The sequence below is a fragment of the Pygocentrus nattereri genome, chromosome 20 (genome assembly GCF_015220715.1).
Source record: "Pygocentrus nattereri isolate fPygNat1 chromosome 20, fPygNat1.pri, whole genome shotgun sequence".
In the NCBI taxonomy this organism is placed as follows: domain Eukaryota; kingdom Metazoa; phylum Chordata; class Actinopteri; order Characiformes; family Serrasalmidae; genus Pygocentrus; species Pygocentrus nattereri.
In genome coordinates this window covers 29,321,154-29,340,789 of record NC_051230.1, presented here as the reverse complement: position 1 = coordinate 29,340,789, position 19,636 = coordinate 29,321,154, and the positions used below count along the sequence as shown (strand labels likewise).

Genomic DNA, 19,636 nt, shown 5'->3' with positions numbered 1-19,636 from the left:
TTAACACTCAACTTTAACTCAGATATAACAGTCAAACATCATCTCAAATATAATCACCCAATTCATTGCTCTTCTACTCATAAATGACCCCATCAGATCAGTCATCAGTGCACATTGCGCGAAGTGTCTCACTCAAGTATTAACCCATGGGCTTTGAGGGGGCTGTAGTTTATGCTCCTGGCCACCAGGGGGGCATGAATAATGCTAAAAATGACCATAAAATTTGTTGACATTTGTCCTTTTAGATTATCTATTGTTCTGCAGGGAGTTTAATTTAACTAAGACATACACACAGCTAGCTGCTGTTAGCCAGCACTACCCTTAATTGTATTAAGCTTAAACTGTACCTGTAAACAGTGCTAGCAGAGCGAGGTCAGAAAGTTCCTTCTGACATCCATCAACGCTAAATGGTCTGATACTTGTCCTCTCTGCGTGTTATGGAGAATAGAAGCAGCAGCAGAGGTTACAAATAAAGGCAGGCAGTTGATTTAGTGTAGGGAGGCTGTGCTTAAATAGCTATTTAAATGCTAAAAGCTCCAAATAAGTTCAAATTTTCCGAGACACCATACGTCCTTTAGTCTGTAGAAAGATAATGGTTCTTTTCCTGTAGTAATTGCTCTGTCCATCTGTCTGGCTGTCCCTCTACAGTATCTCTTTTTAGCATATTAAGGTGCCACATGGAACCAAAAAAAGGGTTTAGGGGAAGAGGCCGTAAATGGGCTGTTTACTGTGGGCAATCATGGGTTGGAGGTTAGGGAAACGGCCCTGTGACCAGAAGGTCGCCAGTTCAATCCCCAGAGCTGACAGTACATGACTGAGGTGCCCTTGAGCAAGACACCTAACCCGCATCTGCACTGCAGATAGGGCTGCTCACTGCCCCCTAGTGTGTGTGTGTTCACTAATGTGTATGTGGTGTTTCACCTCATGGATGGTTTAAATGTGGAGGTGAAATTTCCCCATTGTAGGATTAATAACGGTCTCTTAATCTTAAAAAAACCTTTTTAAAGCTGAAAATACCTCCTCAAGGGATTTTCCTAGAACCATACATCCAAGCTTTGAATGATTAGGTCAGGTGATTATGCTGATTTACTTTTGATTACCTTTGTCAGGATCACCTTGTAGCTTTGTTGCAAAATTCCAGGTTCCAGCATCTCCAGAACTATTAAAATAACAAATAAATGGCTTGAATTCTGCCACATCCAGGTTACCCTGCACAAAATCTTTGTAAGTTGGTCATTTATGAAATACCTTTTTGCACTTAAATCCTGGGATGTTACTGGGACTCTTTTACTAGTAATGTCTGTGCTTTGCCTCAGTCACACATGCAGCCTTGAAACCAGGGGTGCTCAATCCCGGTCCTGGAGATCTACCAGCTTTGAGAGTGTAGATCTGATATTCAGATGTTCCTGAAGGCCTTCATTATCTGCATCAGGTGTGTTATATTAGGGGTGGAACTAAACTCTGCAGGATGGTGGATCTCCAGGACCTGGATTGAACACTTCTGCCTTTGACTGTGTTTTACTTGGATGCACATACTCATATTGTGAAAGTCCTGGTAAACAGGACATGATGTCCTCAGCACAAACAACCAACAGCTCTTTCAGTTCTGAATTATGTAAAAGAAAAATACACTCATGCCACTTTTTTCTACCTGAAAACTGGAAACCGAAAAGTGCCACTGAAATGTTTTGTATTGCCAGCCATTCTATGTCACAGTAGCATCCATGCATGCGAACAGTGTAGGTTTTTGCTGCTTCTCTCTAGAATCATCCAAGAAACACCTTGGAATTTAGACGCCACTGTATTTTCCAGTGATGTATCGGCTTGTGTTCATATATCCTGGGAGTTACCCAGGTACTGCACTAGGACTCCTGTAGGCTAATTGCTGTGTAAACTTTACAGTGAATTTTGACTCTAGCTGGTGTTCACATGTAACCTCTTCTTGTTTTATTACCATTAAATTCCTGTGAACAAGTCCTTGTATGATAAGGTTAATGTAACTGGATTGGAAACCCAGCGTTTTTGCTTTGCCCAATCAGAAGCTAACTACCATGAACCCTGTTAATGAGGCGACACTCTTTAAATGTGCACAAATTACTTAACCCTCTATTGCATGATGTTGCTTCAGGCCAACAAACAAATTTCCCTTACTTTACAATGACGTAGTTTAAGTCAATAAAAAGCATATACTTGGTCATACTCTTAAAGGGCACATTTAATTTTTTTAACATTCAGCATAAAATGTTTTTGAGAATTTGCAGAAATATGTTTGTTGCCTAGAAGCAACATTGTGGAACAGCAGAATGGATTTAGTCCGTCACAAGCCAGGTCTCACCACTTCAGGGAACACAGCTCTATACCATTTCTTTGTTTTTAATTTAATAAACAGGCACAAAAATAAATCAAGGACTATTTTATGTAAAATTTTATGTGAATATATTTTTTAAATTGCTCTCATACAGTGTGAGGTAGAGGTTTTAGACTCCATGCCAGTTTTGGTTTTGGAGTTACAAAGTGGCCTAAGGGACCTCAAGCAATGTTATACCTTTGAATGCCAGTTGCAACAAGGCCATATTCTCTTAGTACAGTGTGGCTACAGATATAAAAACACTATGAAATGAACTCTGAGCCTGAGATATTAAAACATTTTTTTCATCCATGCAAGTAAAATCATGAGGTGAGTTTTTGGTTTAAGGTTTTGGTATTTATGAACATAGAATAAAAACGCATCATTTCGCTCATTTCTTTTCTGGTAGTTTTATGGGAGGCCTTTTCTGACCCCTTTCTAACCCCATTCTGACCACATCTCTGCCACCCCCTCTCATCTCATTCTAGCTCATTCTTTTTGCATGTTTGTCCCTATTTCCCATCTTCATTCTCTCCTTCTTCTGTTTGGATGAACATTGAATCCTTTTCCCTCTGGAGCGTTGTTAAATTAAAAACTGGTGCAGCGCTTTTAAAATGAGGCAATAAAAACATTATTGTGTCTCTGAGAGATTTTTGTTTTTCACTCCATGTTTGACCATTCAGATCAAATACGGAGTCCTTGGCCCAGTTTAGAGGCAGAGCTTTTCAAAATGCTAACTAGGCCTCTTAAACAGCCTGAGAAGTTTAACCACATCATGGAAGCCCAAATTTTGCTCACTTGTATTTTCAAATAGGACTTTGGTGCAATGTGGAAACATTCTTCACACATGAAAACTAAGCTGCAAAACTCCCTGTTGGGACATAATTGGATCATTGCAGCCTTCCGAAGGATCCACACATCTGAAATTAATGGCTGAGGCTTAGTTTTCACCACCGTTCTTCAGAATTTCAGTCTAAACTTAACTTGTCCGTCTGGACTGCTTTTGGAACGAGGCACAATAAAGGGCAGCCAAATGAAACCAACTTATTCTACTCCAAGAGGTGTCGAGCAGATGGAAAACGGACATGTAAAAATCAGTTATGTTTTGATTGGCTTAAAACATAAGATGGACCAAAATGTGAAACATGGCCTCTAGATAATGTCACGCCTGACTGAATAAGACTCCTTCATTCTCCTTCTGCACTAAATCCAGGTGACCAAGGTGGTGAAAACAATCATCCGTCGGACCTACCTCCCCATTACCCAGAACGAGTCCCGGCCCGCTATGCCCATCCCCAGCCCCGCGCCCACCCTGACTGATACAGAACCAGTAAAGAGGGTCTCTGCTCTGTGCTTTGCTTGCTATCGTAACGCTAACACGCTGCTGTGATGCCGCTCTATAAAACCTAAACAGCAGCGAGCTCATAAAATGCTTACAGCCTTGTAAAAGCAGCCTGCATGCACCCCTTAACCGTCTAACCCAGTGGACAGACATAGCCTTAGCTTTTAAAAGAACAGTTCGCCAAAAAGTTCGCCGTACACAGTTTTACAATTCCTCCTTCACTCTGTTGTTGATCAGCCGAGTTTGACGTCTCATGTTTCTTTCTCGAGTTTTGCTCTGGATACAACAGCTGCTCTATTTGCTCTATACACCTACCCTAGTAGTAAAAAAGCATAGAGCAGCATAGCTGGTTACCAGCAATACCAGCATATGGTGTGTTTTGAATGCTGATATGCTGGTCAACAAGCTTGAACCAGTATAAACCAGCACAGACCACCATGGGATTCGTGCTGGTCTATGCTGGGTACTGTAGCTAACAATTAACAGAAACTTTTAGCATGCCAGCTAGCACTGTACACACTGTATTTCAAGATTGAGAGTCAACTCCAAAGCTTTGGACTCAATTCCACATGGTGACATTCAATTTCAAGTCACAGAGATTGAGAGATTCTGCTGTCACTGTCTAGACAGCCTGTCTGAAAAATATATCCTTCAACAACTCCCAAATTGATACTCCAGCTGTACTGCACTTTACAAAAAGTGGAAAACAATTTGCAACAAAAAAGTTGGCTTACAGTTGATCAACATTGGCAGGGCCAAAATATTTACCCTACAGAGGAGAATTAGGTGCTTTACCCAGCCCTGTTTTTCAGCGAAGTTCATTTAGCTAGTATTAACTCTGCAAATTTCCTTGCTAATATCGTATACAGGGTGACTGAAAAAGCTTCATCCAATTTCAAAAAGATTTATTTCACTTGTAAATCATTACAGAACAATGCGGTAAACTGTAAAATGAACATAAAGTTTATGTAGTTTTACAAGTGCTCAATATGAACCTCCTCCTGCTGTACGGACAACATCAACGCCAGAGTCATATTCATTCCATTCTCAATTGAGCATGTCGGGTGTGTTACCACCCGGTCTAGGTCAGGCAGTAACAATATGAAAGAGTGAGATGTGGTGATGTGAGTGAGGGACGAAACACCAAACTCAACTATTAAGTTCAAGACTGTATTATGTAACTAGAATAAGAAAACAACGGTAGATTTACACCCCGGCAACAACCTCAGGAATGGCCCAGGCCAAAACAACAAACAAACCCACACTAACACAATTGGGCCTCTTTAAGCAGGTAGGGGGAGATGAAACCATGGAATGGATCAGCAGCAGGGTCCGGTAACGGTAAGGGTGAAGTCATGGGATGGAATCTGGAATGAGTGCAGAAAAAACACAAACCATGCAACAACACAAGGCATAACATGTGTCACTGTATTCATGGCTCATCCAGTGTTGTGGAACTAACGTTGAGCGTTCTGAGCTGTTGGAGCTTCACTGCCGATGAAAATCATGTTGCACTGTTATGATTCACTCTTATCGAATTGGAGAACCCAAACCTCTTTCTGCTCAGGCATCGCATCTCCTCACAGACCATCCTCTAGTGACGGTCAGAAACTCTGTCCCCCTCCTTCAGTTGGTGTGTGATTGGTTCCTAGGTGCCTCACAGTTGTAAAACATTGTTCTCTTTATTGTTGCCAGGTGTCCTTCTCTGTGTCGGACATGTCGGAAATCGGACATCCCTACCATGCTTAGCCTTAAGCGGCCTTCAAAAAACACTGTGTGAAGCTTCCCAGCTGGGCATGGAGCTTTGTGTTTTTAGCCCTCAGAAAAAAATGCAATATGAACTGGCTTTTAATTACATACTTGCTTCAAACCATGTGGACTTCAGTGGAGGTTCAGTAACCTCAAATATACTTGCATATGTTTTTTGGCAAAAATGAACAAAAATTGTTCATGGCTAAAAACAGTAGTAGCAAACAACTTAAAGCCTGAATTTTCCTTATTTATAGACAATTATGTGATGGAGCGAAACAACATCAAGTCTATTTGAGAAAACTGAATTACCAAACATGCTTTGAAGCAAGTGATTTACGTTTGGATACTACTAATTGTTGCGTAAGCTTCTGTTACTTGCTAGCTACATTACCCTGGTAGCTCCTGTCTGAAGCTAAATTTGCAAACTTCAGGCATCTGGCAGGTCATGACTACACCTGGGGTATAACTAAAAACTGCTCATTTGACTTGTTGTCGAAGTTTTCCCTTAACACACATAAAATCCTTTTCATTAGGGCTAGCTATTGCCACTAGGCCTAACGCTAGCCCTAACTGTAGTCGACAGCACTCACTTGTCCTCGTAGAATCTCTCCGCTCTGTCTGATGTGTGGAGTGTATATTTTTCCTCTGTAGTACTGTTCCTCAGCGATTAAGCTGCCGCCCTGCTTGTGATCCTGCAATAGATAAAAGCTGTTTTTCAGAACCTGCTTGTTTCCTCTAGTTGCAGCAAAGGTCTTCAAGCATTTACTGTTTTGTCGAGTGGGGATTTTAGGTTTGAACACTCCAGAAATATTTTATAGCAGTTTCAAATGGATATTCATGGATGTAAACACAGAACACGAAGCAAGACAGATTCTACGTCATCTACTAATGTTGACACAGTGAGTCAACAAATTCATTATCAATACATTTGTCATGTTTCAACATCCCTTTAACAGACATCAAATGAGCCTATCATGTCTGTTGTTTAATCTTTTATTGGCTACCAGCTGCTGTGCTGAGAATTCTAGTCTAGACACTCCCCTCTACGATTTTGCAGTGTCGCATCTTTTCTTTAAAAAGTTTCTATCAGTAAACCAGCTTAACTGTGTGGCTAAACAAAGATGTGAAGGATTTGCTGGACTTGCTTCTGGAAGTACTGTTACTAGTCAAGAAGAAATCCAGCCAGACTCTCTGCCTCTTTGGGACGCTGAATGTAAACGGGGATGTCTAAACACAAAGCAAAAATGGTAAATTATTAAATGTCAATGTTCTTCATTTAAGGGCAGTGTTGTGATTGAGTATTCAAATATTTGTTTGAAACCCCAACGAGCATTCAAAGCCTGTAGATTGCTGTCTGGAGTCCACCCAAAACACACTAGTGTACATAGACACACTTTGCTGTTTCAAGCATCAAAGCCTAAGCCTTCAGATCAAACTGTCAAAGGAATTTCTCTGATTGTTCTAAAAATTCTGTATAATAAAATGGTTAAGATGTGAACAAAGTCAGTCAGAGTCAAATGCTTCATTCTAGAGAAACATATGCCTCTAGAAGTTATGATGGTTTATTCATGGTGGAGAGGTACTTGCAGATGGGTCTTAGGCAAAACAGTCCGCATAGAAAACTAATTATTCCAGATTTACCTCTATTTTACTGTCATCAACATTACATATATAAACTCAGAAGACACGTGTAGGTTCACTGGTGGTTTTGATAGTAAATAAAATGGCTGTATTTGGCGTTGGAGACATTGCAACTCCTGGTTCTCGTGACCGCCACTGTGAAGAAAATGTCATTGTGTTTCTCTACAATGAACCATTTCACACCAACCCACTCTGAATCAGTTGCGTTCACTCTTCATAGATTCCATCTCTACCATTTCCACATGTGAGGTTTCCATGATGGGGGGTTGGGGTCCTAAAATCTTGGCATTATGGTGTTATTGCTTCATTAAAAATATGAAAGGACTTTGTGTGTTGTGCTATAACTGGTGGTGCTAAATAAATAAATAAAAATAAATGAATAGAAATTGGAGAGAAACTCGTTGGAAGAAAGTGCTGTAATTATACCCCAGGGAAATAAGCTGTTTTTTTCCTGTTCCTGTGCACTTCAAAAACAAGAGCAAGGTGCTAACTACTGTGAATGAACTCCACGCACAAAATGGCAGGAAGTTATAAATTGTTCTGTCTAAACAATATGTATGCTGTTGACCTCTAGTGTGGTCTGGAAGTTTGAAGTGTTCCACTTATTAATGCTTTTTTGCTTAGATTAACTGGAAATTGACCAACAATAACCATGAAATAAAGTTCTCAGGTTAATGAAGTTGGTTAGCCCAAGTTTTCTCCATGAAAACTGGTGCTGCTCAGGCTTAAATAATAATAAGAGGGAAAAAATTTTCAGGCGTGAGAGGCTATATGTACTCTGCATCCTCGCTCTGTTAAAGAGAGGTTTCCCATGAGTGTAAGTGTTAACAAATGGCCGTGCACTAAGCCCACACAGACTCTGGCGGGCACGGATGCTCTTAGCTGACGATTAATTTTCATCAGCCTCATTAATTCCCGAGATGAATTTATAGCCGCGAACAAAATAGCCAATTAACAGTGCCGCAGAATTCGCTGGGCAGCAAATTGGTTTCAGAATCAGCACTGAGCATCAGAAGGCAGAGGCAGTTCTTCTCCCTGCCAGCATGTGGACATTTAGTGGGAATGAAAGGTTGAGCTGGGAAAGTCGGGGTGAGAAACTCATTTATTTAAGTCTAGACAGAGAGTGGTGTCTGCTCACTGATGTATCGAGAGATTGAGAACGTGGTTCTGTCCCAGATTTCAGTGCAATCAAACTGTTCAAGGGAGAGAGAACACTGACAGCGAATTTCAGAGTTAAAAGTATTCAAGGAAGATCTGACAAGGTAAAAGAAGTGATGTGAAGGGGGTAGAACATTGTGGAAACATCCAAACAATCACAAATGGGGTGCACAATATGTTGGCAGACAATATAGCACTTGCCGATAAATGGGAACGACTTATCAGTCCAATATCGGAAATACAGTCGATAATATAGCACCCTGCTTTTAGGTGGCACATGCACTGAGACACTAATCTCTTGTACTATTTTTTCCAAATTGCTGAAATGCTCCCCACCCAGGAGATAGAAAGTTCAATACCCTGTCGAGGCAATGCCACATCTGGATCAAAACGCACTGTAGTTGTAGAGACGACCGACATGCACATCCACAGGAAAATCAAAGATCACTACCTGACACATTCAACCAGTGCTTAAAAGTGCAAACATTTGCATCTCAGGCCCACCAGTCTAGAATAGATTGCACGCCATAGGTTGCAGTGGTTGGATAGATCGTTGTAAGTGTCAGGAACAAAAAACAAGGTCAGAAATCATGTTGATGAACCTTTCCTTTGGGAAAAGGTTCGGTGTACCGATTAAACAATAACCAACATGTTTTTAACCAGATGAAAGCCAGAGGCATGGGGATGTGAATCCATATTAATGCCCAAATTTTGAACGGGATGTTCAGCAAGGACATATGGGTATGATGGCCAGATGTCCACATACTTCTGTCACAAAGGCACATTTTACACATTTGAGTTTTCTTGGGTTTGTTGGAGAATATTATTTTTTATTTTCGTTTACTAATAGAAGTATACATGCTCATCGATGGAGTGAAAGATCTCTCCATGGACAAGGCTGTCCCAGATTTCATTTTGCCCAAGGCAGTCATTACACTTACTGCTAATGTGCCGTTATTTGCTCGTTTATTGAATCTAGTTCTACAGATATCTGTGAACACTGGTAGACTGAAAGACCTGTGCAGTAGCATGATGTATCCATCCCAGTTTGCTGCAGGCAGCCCAATCATTGCCCTCGCTTGCTGTTCCTTCCCCACCAGCTTTGGTAGTTACTATCATAGGGTGGATTTTCTGAACAAGAATATACGGCACTGCGTTCTTTACACATGCTTATTGAGCCTCAAATAAGGTATGAATCAAATATGCTTCTCGCAGCAAATCAAAACATGCTGTTCATGAAGTGCTGGATGACTGATCTTGAGAAACTGTTAGATGGTGTTCGAGTTAGAATGGCTTCGCCACAAGAGCAGGGAGTTTTTGATCTGTAGCTCCTTACATACTGAGCTTCAGGCTACAACACTTGGGCTTGGTAACATACTCTGCAAATGGAAATATCAGTGGTTCCAGCAAGAAGGGCACTCACATTTAGCACGGAGACTCAATATCATTTTCAACCATTCTCAGCCTCTTAAATTTCCAGAAGAATGTGCTGAAATTGTCCTATCAGTCAAATGCATGACTGCTCAAGTCTATGCTAGGGCCTGGCAGATATGAAAAATTGTCACTGATACTGATTTTAAGGATGTAAAATTCACATTACTGATTATCTCAATGTGATTATGTTCAAACATTAAACAAAGGCTGGCAAATCTGTGGAGCCTCAAAAATGACCTTTTTATCAACCGAATAAGAAATCGATTGGGCCGGGCTCTGTGCCGCTGTTGAGCACACGGCTTCATTATTGATGATTTCAGTACAGTTTTGATAAACGGAAGAATGTTCAGTGCAGTTGTACGTAACTGGACATTAACCATTTTTACGTTTTGGCTCAGTACTCCATTATATTGGATTTGAAATGGTACAAAAGTACAGAAATATTGGCTTTAGTTTAAGGGTATATTGGGTGAATTATATAGTAATTACAGCCTTTTTTATTTATTTTAATGTGATGTTTCACAGATGATGTGGTTTGCTTTGGATAATGTGCAGTTCCTTTCCCCCCATTTCATCTCTCTAGTGCATGATCTTGAACTGTCTGTAACAGGGATGCAGCTATAGGGGGCCTTGGGTGGCCTAGGCTACTTCACTTGGAAGATGGGGCCCCCAGTTTCCAAGTACCAATCCAATAATGAAACACTTGTTTCCACATTAATTAACAAAGATGGCTAAAGCTGTCAGCAGTTTTTGGCAGAAATGTTTAAATGCTGTTGGGACTCATGGCCAATGGTGTTTTGTTAACTAGGCAGTTTAAAATTAAACTTTTCTGTCTGACTATAGCAACTATAATGTAATGTATAATGTACTTGGCTAGTATTTTTTGCCATCCTCACTACAGCTATGTCTCTAGGACATAATGCTTCTAGACCAGCCCCCACAACCTATTACACCAATGCTTGTTATTCCTGTATGGTTCCTATATGGTTCATTCAATATAGATGGACATACCTTCACATTAAAGCTGACATGGTTTCTTTCAAATCCAGTGGCCTGGAGTGCAGAGTAAACAAAAAAAAACAGAATTTAAGTGAATGTCCAATTATTGATGACTGCACTGTATTTGATGTCATTGCACCACAGTCCTGCCTGTAAAAGACATCTTGATCTGCTTTGTCCTGCTCACTCATAACCATGTGTCTTTGCTCCTGGTATGGTTGCTGTGGATTGGGCATCGTTGCTTCATGGCTGTTTTCTGAATGGCTTCCTATGAGATGGCTAGTGCACTACCTATACCAGCATTTTTCAACAAAGTCTTTCACAGTTCTTCCAAATGATTTTTGAAGTACTTTGGGCTGGGGAAAGCTCTGCTATTAGAGGAATTAGTAGGTTTACCCCAAGGATTTGCTGAGTAGAAGTTGCTTTAGAAAAAAGCATTAGTTGAATTACAAAATGTAAGTATATATTTCCGAATGTACCTCCCATAGACAACCAGCAGGCCTACAACTAGATGTTTGTGTCTAGAAAGAGCTTAGAAACCCATTTAACTTATAGGCAATGAGCAACTTGAACTGAATTGCTTGTTCAGTTTTATCAAAATCATCTTGAAGCCCTGTGAAATAAGTCTCCATTGAGGGAAAAGAGAGTAGTGCACTTGGTCCTGTGATAAGAACGTGTCATCTAGGTGTCTCACACAACATGCTAACATTGGCTGCTCATGCTGTCAATCATCTTTCAAGGTGACCAAGGTTGCCTACCTGCTCGTGTATGCACTAACGTTTTATCTTTCATTCATTTTTTAAGGTGACCAAGATGGTGAAGACAGTCACCACACGCACGGTTCGGCAGCTTCCACTGGGTCCAGACGGTCTCCCAATGCCTGAGGGTTCCTCTCCGATGGGGAGCTACACAGACTCCATCGACCGGCGCTTCATGAAAAATGGTGATCGCTTCGTCACACCACAGGCCACGTCTACCCTCACACGCTCCTATAACAATTACAACGACTCGTACGGCGAGACACCAGACAGCCAGTACCGCCACTTTGCCCTGCATGATGCCTACGGAGATGTGGCCGACAACTACGGCAGCCTGTCCCGTGGCATCAACTACCGGCCCTACCGGCCCTACATGGCCGCAGGAGGCTATCGCATGGAGAACAGCTACACCACTCTCCCTATCCGGAAGGATGACTATGGGCACATGGCCCAACCACAGGTGCCCATGGGTAGCAGCACTGTGGATCTGAACCGCTCCCAGCCAGAACGTTTCCAACCCGAGCCATATGGATTGGAGGACGACCGTCGTAGCCTTGGTCCAGATGAAGAGGAGCCATACGACCTGGAGCCTGATTATTCCACTGCTAACCGTCGCACGTTGCCCGGTGCTGGACGCACCATTAGAGAACCGCTGCGTGACGGCCCTCGTGTCAGGTAACCGATTCTGATCTCAATGTGACCCCAGTGTATGTCTGATCTTTGTGCAACCTCAGTTTGATCAGAAGATTTTTGGAGTCTTATCTCAGTATGTTTCCAGTATAATCTGAGTCTGGTCTTAGTACAGTTTTTTTTTTTTTATCTTAATGTTATTTGAGTCTGGTTTCAGTCTGATCTCAATAGGCTGTCAGTTTTATCTAGGTCTGATCTCAGTATGATGTCAGTTCAAACTGAGTATGCCACCAGTATCAGCTGAGTCTAGTATTAGTGCACCAGTTTGATCTGAATGTTATTTGGGTCTGGTCTCAGTCCCATCTCAAAATCCTACCAGTATCTTCTGGGTCTGATCTCTGTTTGATGTCAGTTTGAACTTAATGTTGCATCTTCTGTCATTTAATCAGTATGCTTCCAGTATCGTCTGAATCTGATCTTGGCGCAATGTCAGTTCACACTTAATGTTGTTTGAGTCTGATCTTAGCCTGATCTAAATATGCTACCTCTAAATATGCTCTTCTGCTTCTGATCTTGGTGCAGTGTCAGTTAGATCCTAATGTTATTTGAGTCTGGTTTCAGTCTGATCTCAGTAGGCTACCAGCATCATCTGGATCTGATAGCTTGATCTCAGTATTATCTCTGTATTAATTGGTTGTCTTTCTTGGTTTGATATCAGCATAATGTGGGTCTGATCTAAATACAATCTCAGTTTGATCTTAACGTTATTTGACCCTGACCTAACTCTGACTATAATCTGAGACCCAAGTCTGATCTCTTTTCAGCATGCTGCTTAGTTTAGTAGTTGATGTGCTTTGGTGAGACAGAAGCCCTTGAAAATTACATGGGCATTGCTGCTTGTTTTCTCATTTAAGATTCATAGCAGAGAATTGGACACACAGAAGCAGCCTTGATGTGATTGCCTCCATGCAGTATTCAAATATGTCGTCTCCCAAGAAGGACACGGCTTGTGCTGTTCAGGTAATGGAGGGCCCTCATGGTGTAGAGCTGGGACGTGAGAGGGAAAAGAAGAAGGATGTAGTTTCAGGGGAGGTATTTAAAGGAAAACCCCAGTGTTTTTAAACTGTTTGCAACATCTGTCTCCTACTATTGACCACAGGCAATAATTTTGGCACTTTTTGTTGTAGAGAACGGGAAAACACTGTTCACTTAAAACATGCAATTAGGCATTTTGATTGATTCTTTTTAGATATGACAAGTTTTCCAGGGTGAAGAATTTGTAATAATCCATAGGCAGCATAGTGGATACCAGAAAGTAGAATACCAGAAAGTAGTGCTGGGCAATATGACCTCAAATCAATATGATGATTAACTGAATGTTTTACCTGAATTACGATTAATTATTTTGTTTTTGTTTTTTTGTTTGTTCATTTTTTGCCCTCATAGTTCACTGACAAGGTTTTGTGCTGTAAATATGCTCTGCATATCTTAATGTAAATTGTCTCAACAGCCAGAACGGAATTTAGACGACTTTTACGTCAAACTAACTGGACATTCATCGTAATTTTACGCTGCTGGGACATGAACATTTCAGGTGATATTTCTGTACAAAAATTAGAGGAGACTTATATTAAGAGAGTGAGACTTCAGCGTTAAAGAACAGTTAAATGTCTCCAAGTTTAAAGAATCTGAGGACATGGACCAAAAAAGTGACCACACCCTTTTTATGGCAAGGTCGAGCATATTCTGTGTGATGAGCCCAGCTGTCAGTCAGTGAGGCTTCATAATGACTCCTGTGACGCTGGTGAAGATGAAACTGAAAGCTCCAGGAGCGACTAGCGTTCGTTGGCGGTCGTGGTTGTTTACCTCTGGATGAGCCACGTGAAGCCACGTGAAGTTCTTTTGCGCATGCTGGTCAGTTTAGGAGCTGATCTGTTCGAAATAACCAACATTGGCAAGATTAGTTCGGTTAGAGGTTTGATTGATTGGCTCAGCCCTACCAAACAGTGGAAGTAACTCATTTGAAAATTGAATATACCTCCATAACAACAACTGACAAATGACTTTCGAGTCAGAGAGTTCTCAGTTTTGCTGTGAAACAAGTTCAAATTATTGGTAATTGCCACTGTTCTACTGACGCGGCATGCACAGATTATGTTGAAAACCAATGGAGATATTCCTTTAAGATCATAATAGTGATTTACAGACATGGCTGAACGATGTCGTGTTGGGTTCTCGTTAAAAGACGTGTTTTGTTCGAAAGCATATCTACTTACTGTGATGTCAGAGACTTGTTATATTAGCATTTAATGCCATTAACTAGTGAATGTGTGGTCGTGTGAGCAGAAAAATGCCTTGTATGACTGGTTTACAACAGAAACCTCCAGCAAAAAGTCATTTCCCCCTCGTTCCAGCAAACACCGGTGCCCCTGTTGGCTCCTTGCCACAATACAGTGCACAAAAGGGCCCTCGCTAAGAAAAGATGGAGCAAATGAAAACTGATGTTTGACATGAAGCGCAGAACTGTGCGTGTCAGACAGAGAGAGAGATAGTGAGCGTGAGGGGAGACGGTGTAGACAGTGTGTGTGTTAAAGAGCTTTTCTTTCTGAGCAGTGATCTGTGGCAGATGGGGTTATTAAACATGGTTTCCCACCTAAGAGAACTGTGACTGTGAGCCTGTCTGAAAGAGTGAAGGAAAAGAAAGGGCGAAAGAAAGCATGAAAGAATGAATAAGCGACCTTGCTAGTAATAAGTACAGTATTCCAGTGTAATGAATGCGGAGTTGTTCTGTCGAATTGGTTCAAAGTCAGAGTTGAAAGAACTTGTGTGACTTTTACCTGATTTGGACTTTAGACTAAAATCCTTTTGCTTTGAGTGACCCTGTACTTTAATTATGATTATTATATTAAAACAAATGATAGAACATTCCATGTTCTCACAGCCAAAACAACCATAACACTACCGGGACTTTACCTAATGTTTCGGTAGTGACTGTTTCTGTAGTGACAATTTTAGCTAATTTTGAGCAACGCAGCTTTGAACATTTGTACACGCATAATATCATAAAATAAAAACACACAAATGTGTTTCGGTAATGAGAGATCTCAATGTTCCAAACTGATTTTCAGACGTTTACTAGAAAACAATGGGATTTAACTGCTTTCCATGTGGCCATGAGGGACAGGGATGCAGTCTGACTTGCATTGGTACTGTTTCGGTAGTGACATGAAAACATGGGATGGCATTTCTTGAATAATATGAGAGGAAGTGGACATGCGCCATAAATGACGTTGAGCTGCAGTTTGGAAAAATGTGGTGGGGGGTTTGCATGTCATGGAGCAAGCATATGGTAGCCATCACCCCCCTAGCTTGCTAGCGTCATATGATAGCGGAGACCTAGCTATCGAGTGGAATCGGTCACGACAAAATTGGGTAGGGATAAAATATAGTGACAAAAGCATGTTGGTGAAACTTGTTGTTGGGAAACTTCCTTTAACCATTGGCAAACTATTTACCAGTAAACATATCACTGAAAACGATGGGGTTAGTAACTGGTAGAAAATGGTAAAAAAAAAAAATTAAAAAGAGAGAATTCGTACAGTACTAGTCAAAAGTTTGGACACGGCCCTTCTTCTTCTTCTTTCGGCTGCTCCCTTTAGGGGTCGCCACAGCGGATCATCTGCCTCCATCTTGCCTTATCCATTGCCTCCTCTACTTTCACACCAAATCATAATTTTTCTTATTTATTGTACTATTTTCCCCATTTTTAGAATTAAGCTGAAGAGTTCAATGGAGCTGAATCCATTCATTTGATGATTGTCTGAATACTTTTGGACATGTAGATTCTCCACTTGGATGTGCATCACACCTCCGTTATAAACGTGGCCACTCCCAGTGCAAGGCAACAGTGAAGAGTGGATATTTAGTCGCCTTCAGCCAGGCTATCCTCAGTGAGCCAGTCGGCTATCTATGCAGACAGTTGAATGAACGCTTTTAAATTGTGAATAGTTGCTTTGTCTGGCTATAAGCTCGGTTTAGCTGTGTAGCTTTTAGCATGCTAACTAGCCAGGTAGCATAACAGATAGTTTGCAAAATAAAGCCCAGAAAATCGAACACTACGGTTCTGAAGTGCTAAAGTATTTTAAGGTAGTTTAGTCCTAGAGCTTTGTTCGGCATTACTTTCATGTCTGAAAGGGGAAATGAGTCCGATTTCTGGGCAGTTTCTTCTGCTGAAGGCGATGCGTGTGTTTGCTCTGTCTCTCGCCCCTAACTCCCTTCACTCGGCTAACAGAGTAATGAAATGGCCCTTCAGATGCCGTCAGAATTACCCTGGGGAAATAGCGAGGCCAAGTGGGCGAAGTCTTGTTAATAGCCGTTTTGAAACAGGCTGAAAGTGTACATCTCGTATACGTCTCTCTTTTTTCTGTTCATCTTCCGCTCCATCAGTCTGTTCCGTGCAAGATCTCCACCGAAGCAGATGCTGTTTTCATCCTCCCCATTGGTCCAGAGCCTTCCTTATTAGCATTCCCTTAATAACACACTGGGAAAATCTTCATAATGAATGTGGGAATCCGAGCGTTATAATTACAGCTTATCGCATAGCTGCTTCACGAAAACTGTCAATTACTCTCCTGCAAAAATTGAGACATTTTAGCGATGCAAAGGCCCAGTGAATAGTTGTGTTCAGTCTATAACAGACGCTGTGTAAGCTTTATTTAGGGTGGGTTCTCTCTAGACGTATTCCCTCACTCCTGCTCTCGCTCTCTCTCTCTCTCTCTCTCTCTCTCTCTCTCTCTCTCTCTCTCTCGTTTTCTCCTCTCAGTATCATATCTCTTTGTCTCTCTCTCTCTTCCTCTGTGGGGCGATCGTTGTCAGGGTGATTAATAGTCTTGGGTGCGCCCTGCCAGACGAAGGGGGCGTGGCCACTTCCATCTCTAATGCATCCTCTCTCCTTGGCTGACCCTTGGCGCACCTGCCATTGTCATGGAGACGACCCCCCAGGGGACCCCGGGGGTGCCGTCCTCACTATGCGCTCTACCTTAAAAAGACTCCGGACGCGCCGTCCGTCCATAGATCAATGAGTTAATATGACAAGGAGGCCCACCCAGCGCATTAGAGAACGGTCCTGCTTAAGTGGGAGCGTTTATTTTTATATGGCTCCATTCATTATTGAGGATGAAGGTGAATTCTAGTAGAGGGATAAATTATAACCGATAAGGTTTGGACATGCTGGCTCATAGACAGGTCTTTCTTTATCATATCAATTTTAAAACGTCCAGTTCAAGCCTGAATCGAAAGCCTTAAGCGGGCTAATGTAGCTAAAAGGGAGAGTTAGCCACTACTTAACCACTGTTTGTGTGATGCTAATTTCATGCTATTAAATGTCTCTCTCTCCCTCCATCTCTCCCACTCTCTCTCTCTCTCGACCAAGTATGCTAATGTAGCTAAAAGTGAATGAAAGATAATTTGACGCTGCTGTCTTTCATTTATTGTTAGCGCTGTTCGCAGGATTGACTGAACTGTTCCTTTTAAGAACCACAAAAGGGTTTTGTGTGTGTGTGTGTGTGTGTGTGTGTGTGTGTGTGTGTGTGTGTGTGTGTGTGTTGAGGGAGATTGCAGCTGTGTGTGAAATGCTCTCAAGATCCACGAATGTCTGCCCTTATAAGGAACGGTTTAGACTGGGGCAGATGAGACGTTTATGAAAAAAAGGGAAAACGTGGGGTGAAAAGAACAGAAAGAAAGATGAGCGTACACAGGACGAGACGTACACGTCTGGGTTTCTGCAAAAACACATGCACACGTACTCAGACACGTTTACATAGTTGTAGTAGAAGCTTCTGTAATCAGCGTCTGAAGACACACACACACACACACACACACACACACACACACACACACACACACACACACAATGGCGCCAATTTAAATGCAAATCCTGACATTCCCATCACTCAGACCGGCCGCTCTCTGCATTCGTCTGAACTGTCTCTCAATAATTTCAATTTACAAAGCCCTTACTCTCTGTGTATCTGAGGCAGATATAGAAGGTGAACGATAGAGAGATGATGGCTTTGAAGTAGTTATGCTAATGATATCATTTTTTTATGTCCCCCCTCTCTCTTTTTATCATATTCCGTCTCAATCTGCATTTCACATGGCCATTATATTACCCCTAATGCCTCTCTATGATCGGTCCAAGACTGTGGTTGCAGATCTGTGCTGTTCTCTCACACACACACACACACACTCATACCCCGCAGGCAGCAGAGGTGACCTGCGAACACACGCCCAGCATAATTACCACTCTTCATCACAGCCTTGGTTTTGCTTTTATTTTTTTTTGTAAGGCCAGCTTTATAGACGTGTCTGAGACTTCCTGCACGCTAGTTTTGTAGATTGGGTCATAAATCCATGATAGAAAGATGGCTAGTCAGGTTCTTTGATAGCCAGTTAGATAAATAGATAAATAAATTGAAGGCTAGGCAGAAAGATAGTCAGACAGATAGAGGGCTAGTCAAAGACGGGCACAGTTCAATGGCTAATCAGGTAGATAGTTGGCTAGTCAGATAGATGATTAATAGATCATTAGATGGACTGTTGGCTAGATAGTCAGTCAGATACTTTGATGGCTAGTCAGATAGATAGTTAGAAAGATTGATAGCTAGTAAGATAGAGAGGGTTCGTCACTTAGAGGGCTAGTAAGGTAGCTGTATGGCTAGTCAGGTAGGTATTTGGCCGGTCAGATAAATGAATAGATAGTTAGACAGACTGATGGGTAGCCAGATAGTCAAATAAGTTATAAGATAAGATAATCAGATTCTCATGGCTAGTCAAATAGATGGTCAAGTAGACATATGGCTTATCCGAGACGAGTCTTACAGACACAACTGAGCCACAGTCCGACCCTTATCTCGCTGATCTGCTAGCAGTTGCTCGTTCGGCGCTTATGTGTCAAAAGAGACAATCGTAACTGCTGCGAATAACGGATCATAAAACGGTTTACAGGAATCAAATCCTAAGATTTCAAGCTTTCTAACGACATATTGCATCGCCGTACTGGTGGCTGGTTTGATGTATAACATGGTGTATAGAAACGACGGAAGTGTGCTGTTGCTGGTACAGCGGTATATGTCCTGCTGGTCATCAGCCTGGTTGAGTTTCCTGCCCCATCACAGAACTTTTGGACTTTTAAAAGCCCTTTATTTAGCTATGTCTTTCTTTCACTAAAGCGAGAACATCAGAAGAAGCGGTCTGGTTAAGTCCGTCATTACCGCTGGGGCGCTGAGATGCTAACACATCTTCAGGACGACTCTAATCCTCTCCTTTCAAAGCTTCTTCAGGCCTTTTGTTTGTGAGTAACAAATACATTCCTAACAGCGTCCACATCAGTGCACTGCACTAATAATTTGCCAGGCTTCTGGTTCAAGAGAGGAAAATGTGTGTTCAGTTTTTCTCTTTGCCCAGATTTAGTCGCTCAGTCAAAACTTGTTTGTTTAATGTCCAAAGTTGTGTGCTTGAGCTCTGAGACTGATACAGCTAACAAGTACACTGGTCAGCATTGAACAAACGGCCTAA

At 41.7% G+C, this 19,636-nt stretch overlaps 1 protein-coding gene across 9 annotated transcripts in view; it reads left to right on the top strand.

Annotated features, from left to right (window-relative positions):
* Positions 1-19,636, top strand: part of arvcfb (ARVCF delta catenin family member b) — a 325,507-nt gene that overhangs the window by 214,535 nt on the left and 91,336 nt on the right. For all 9 annotated transcript variants that reach the window (XM_017709694.2, XM_017709689.2, XM_037531888.1 and 6 more), the window contains one exon: positions 11,478-12,106. In XM_017709694.2, the coding sequence (XP_017565183.1) occupies positions 11,478-12,106 (629 nt within the window). The remainder of the gene's footprint in view (positions 1-11,477; positions 12,107-19,636) is intronic.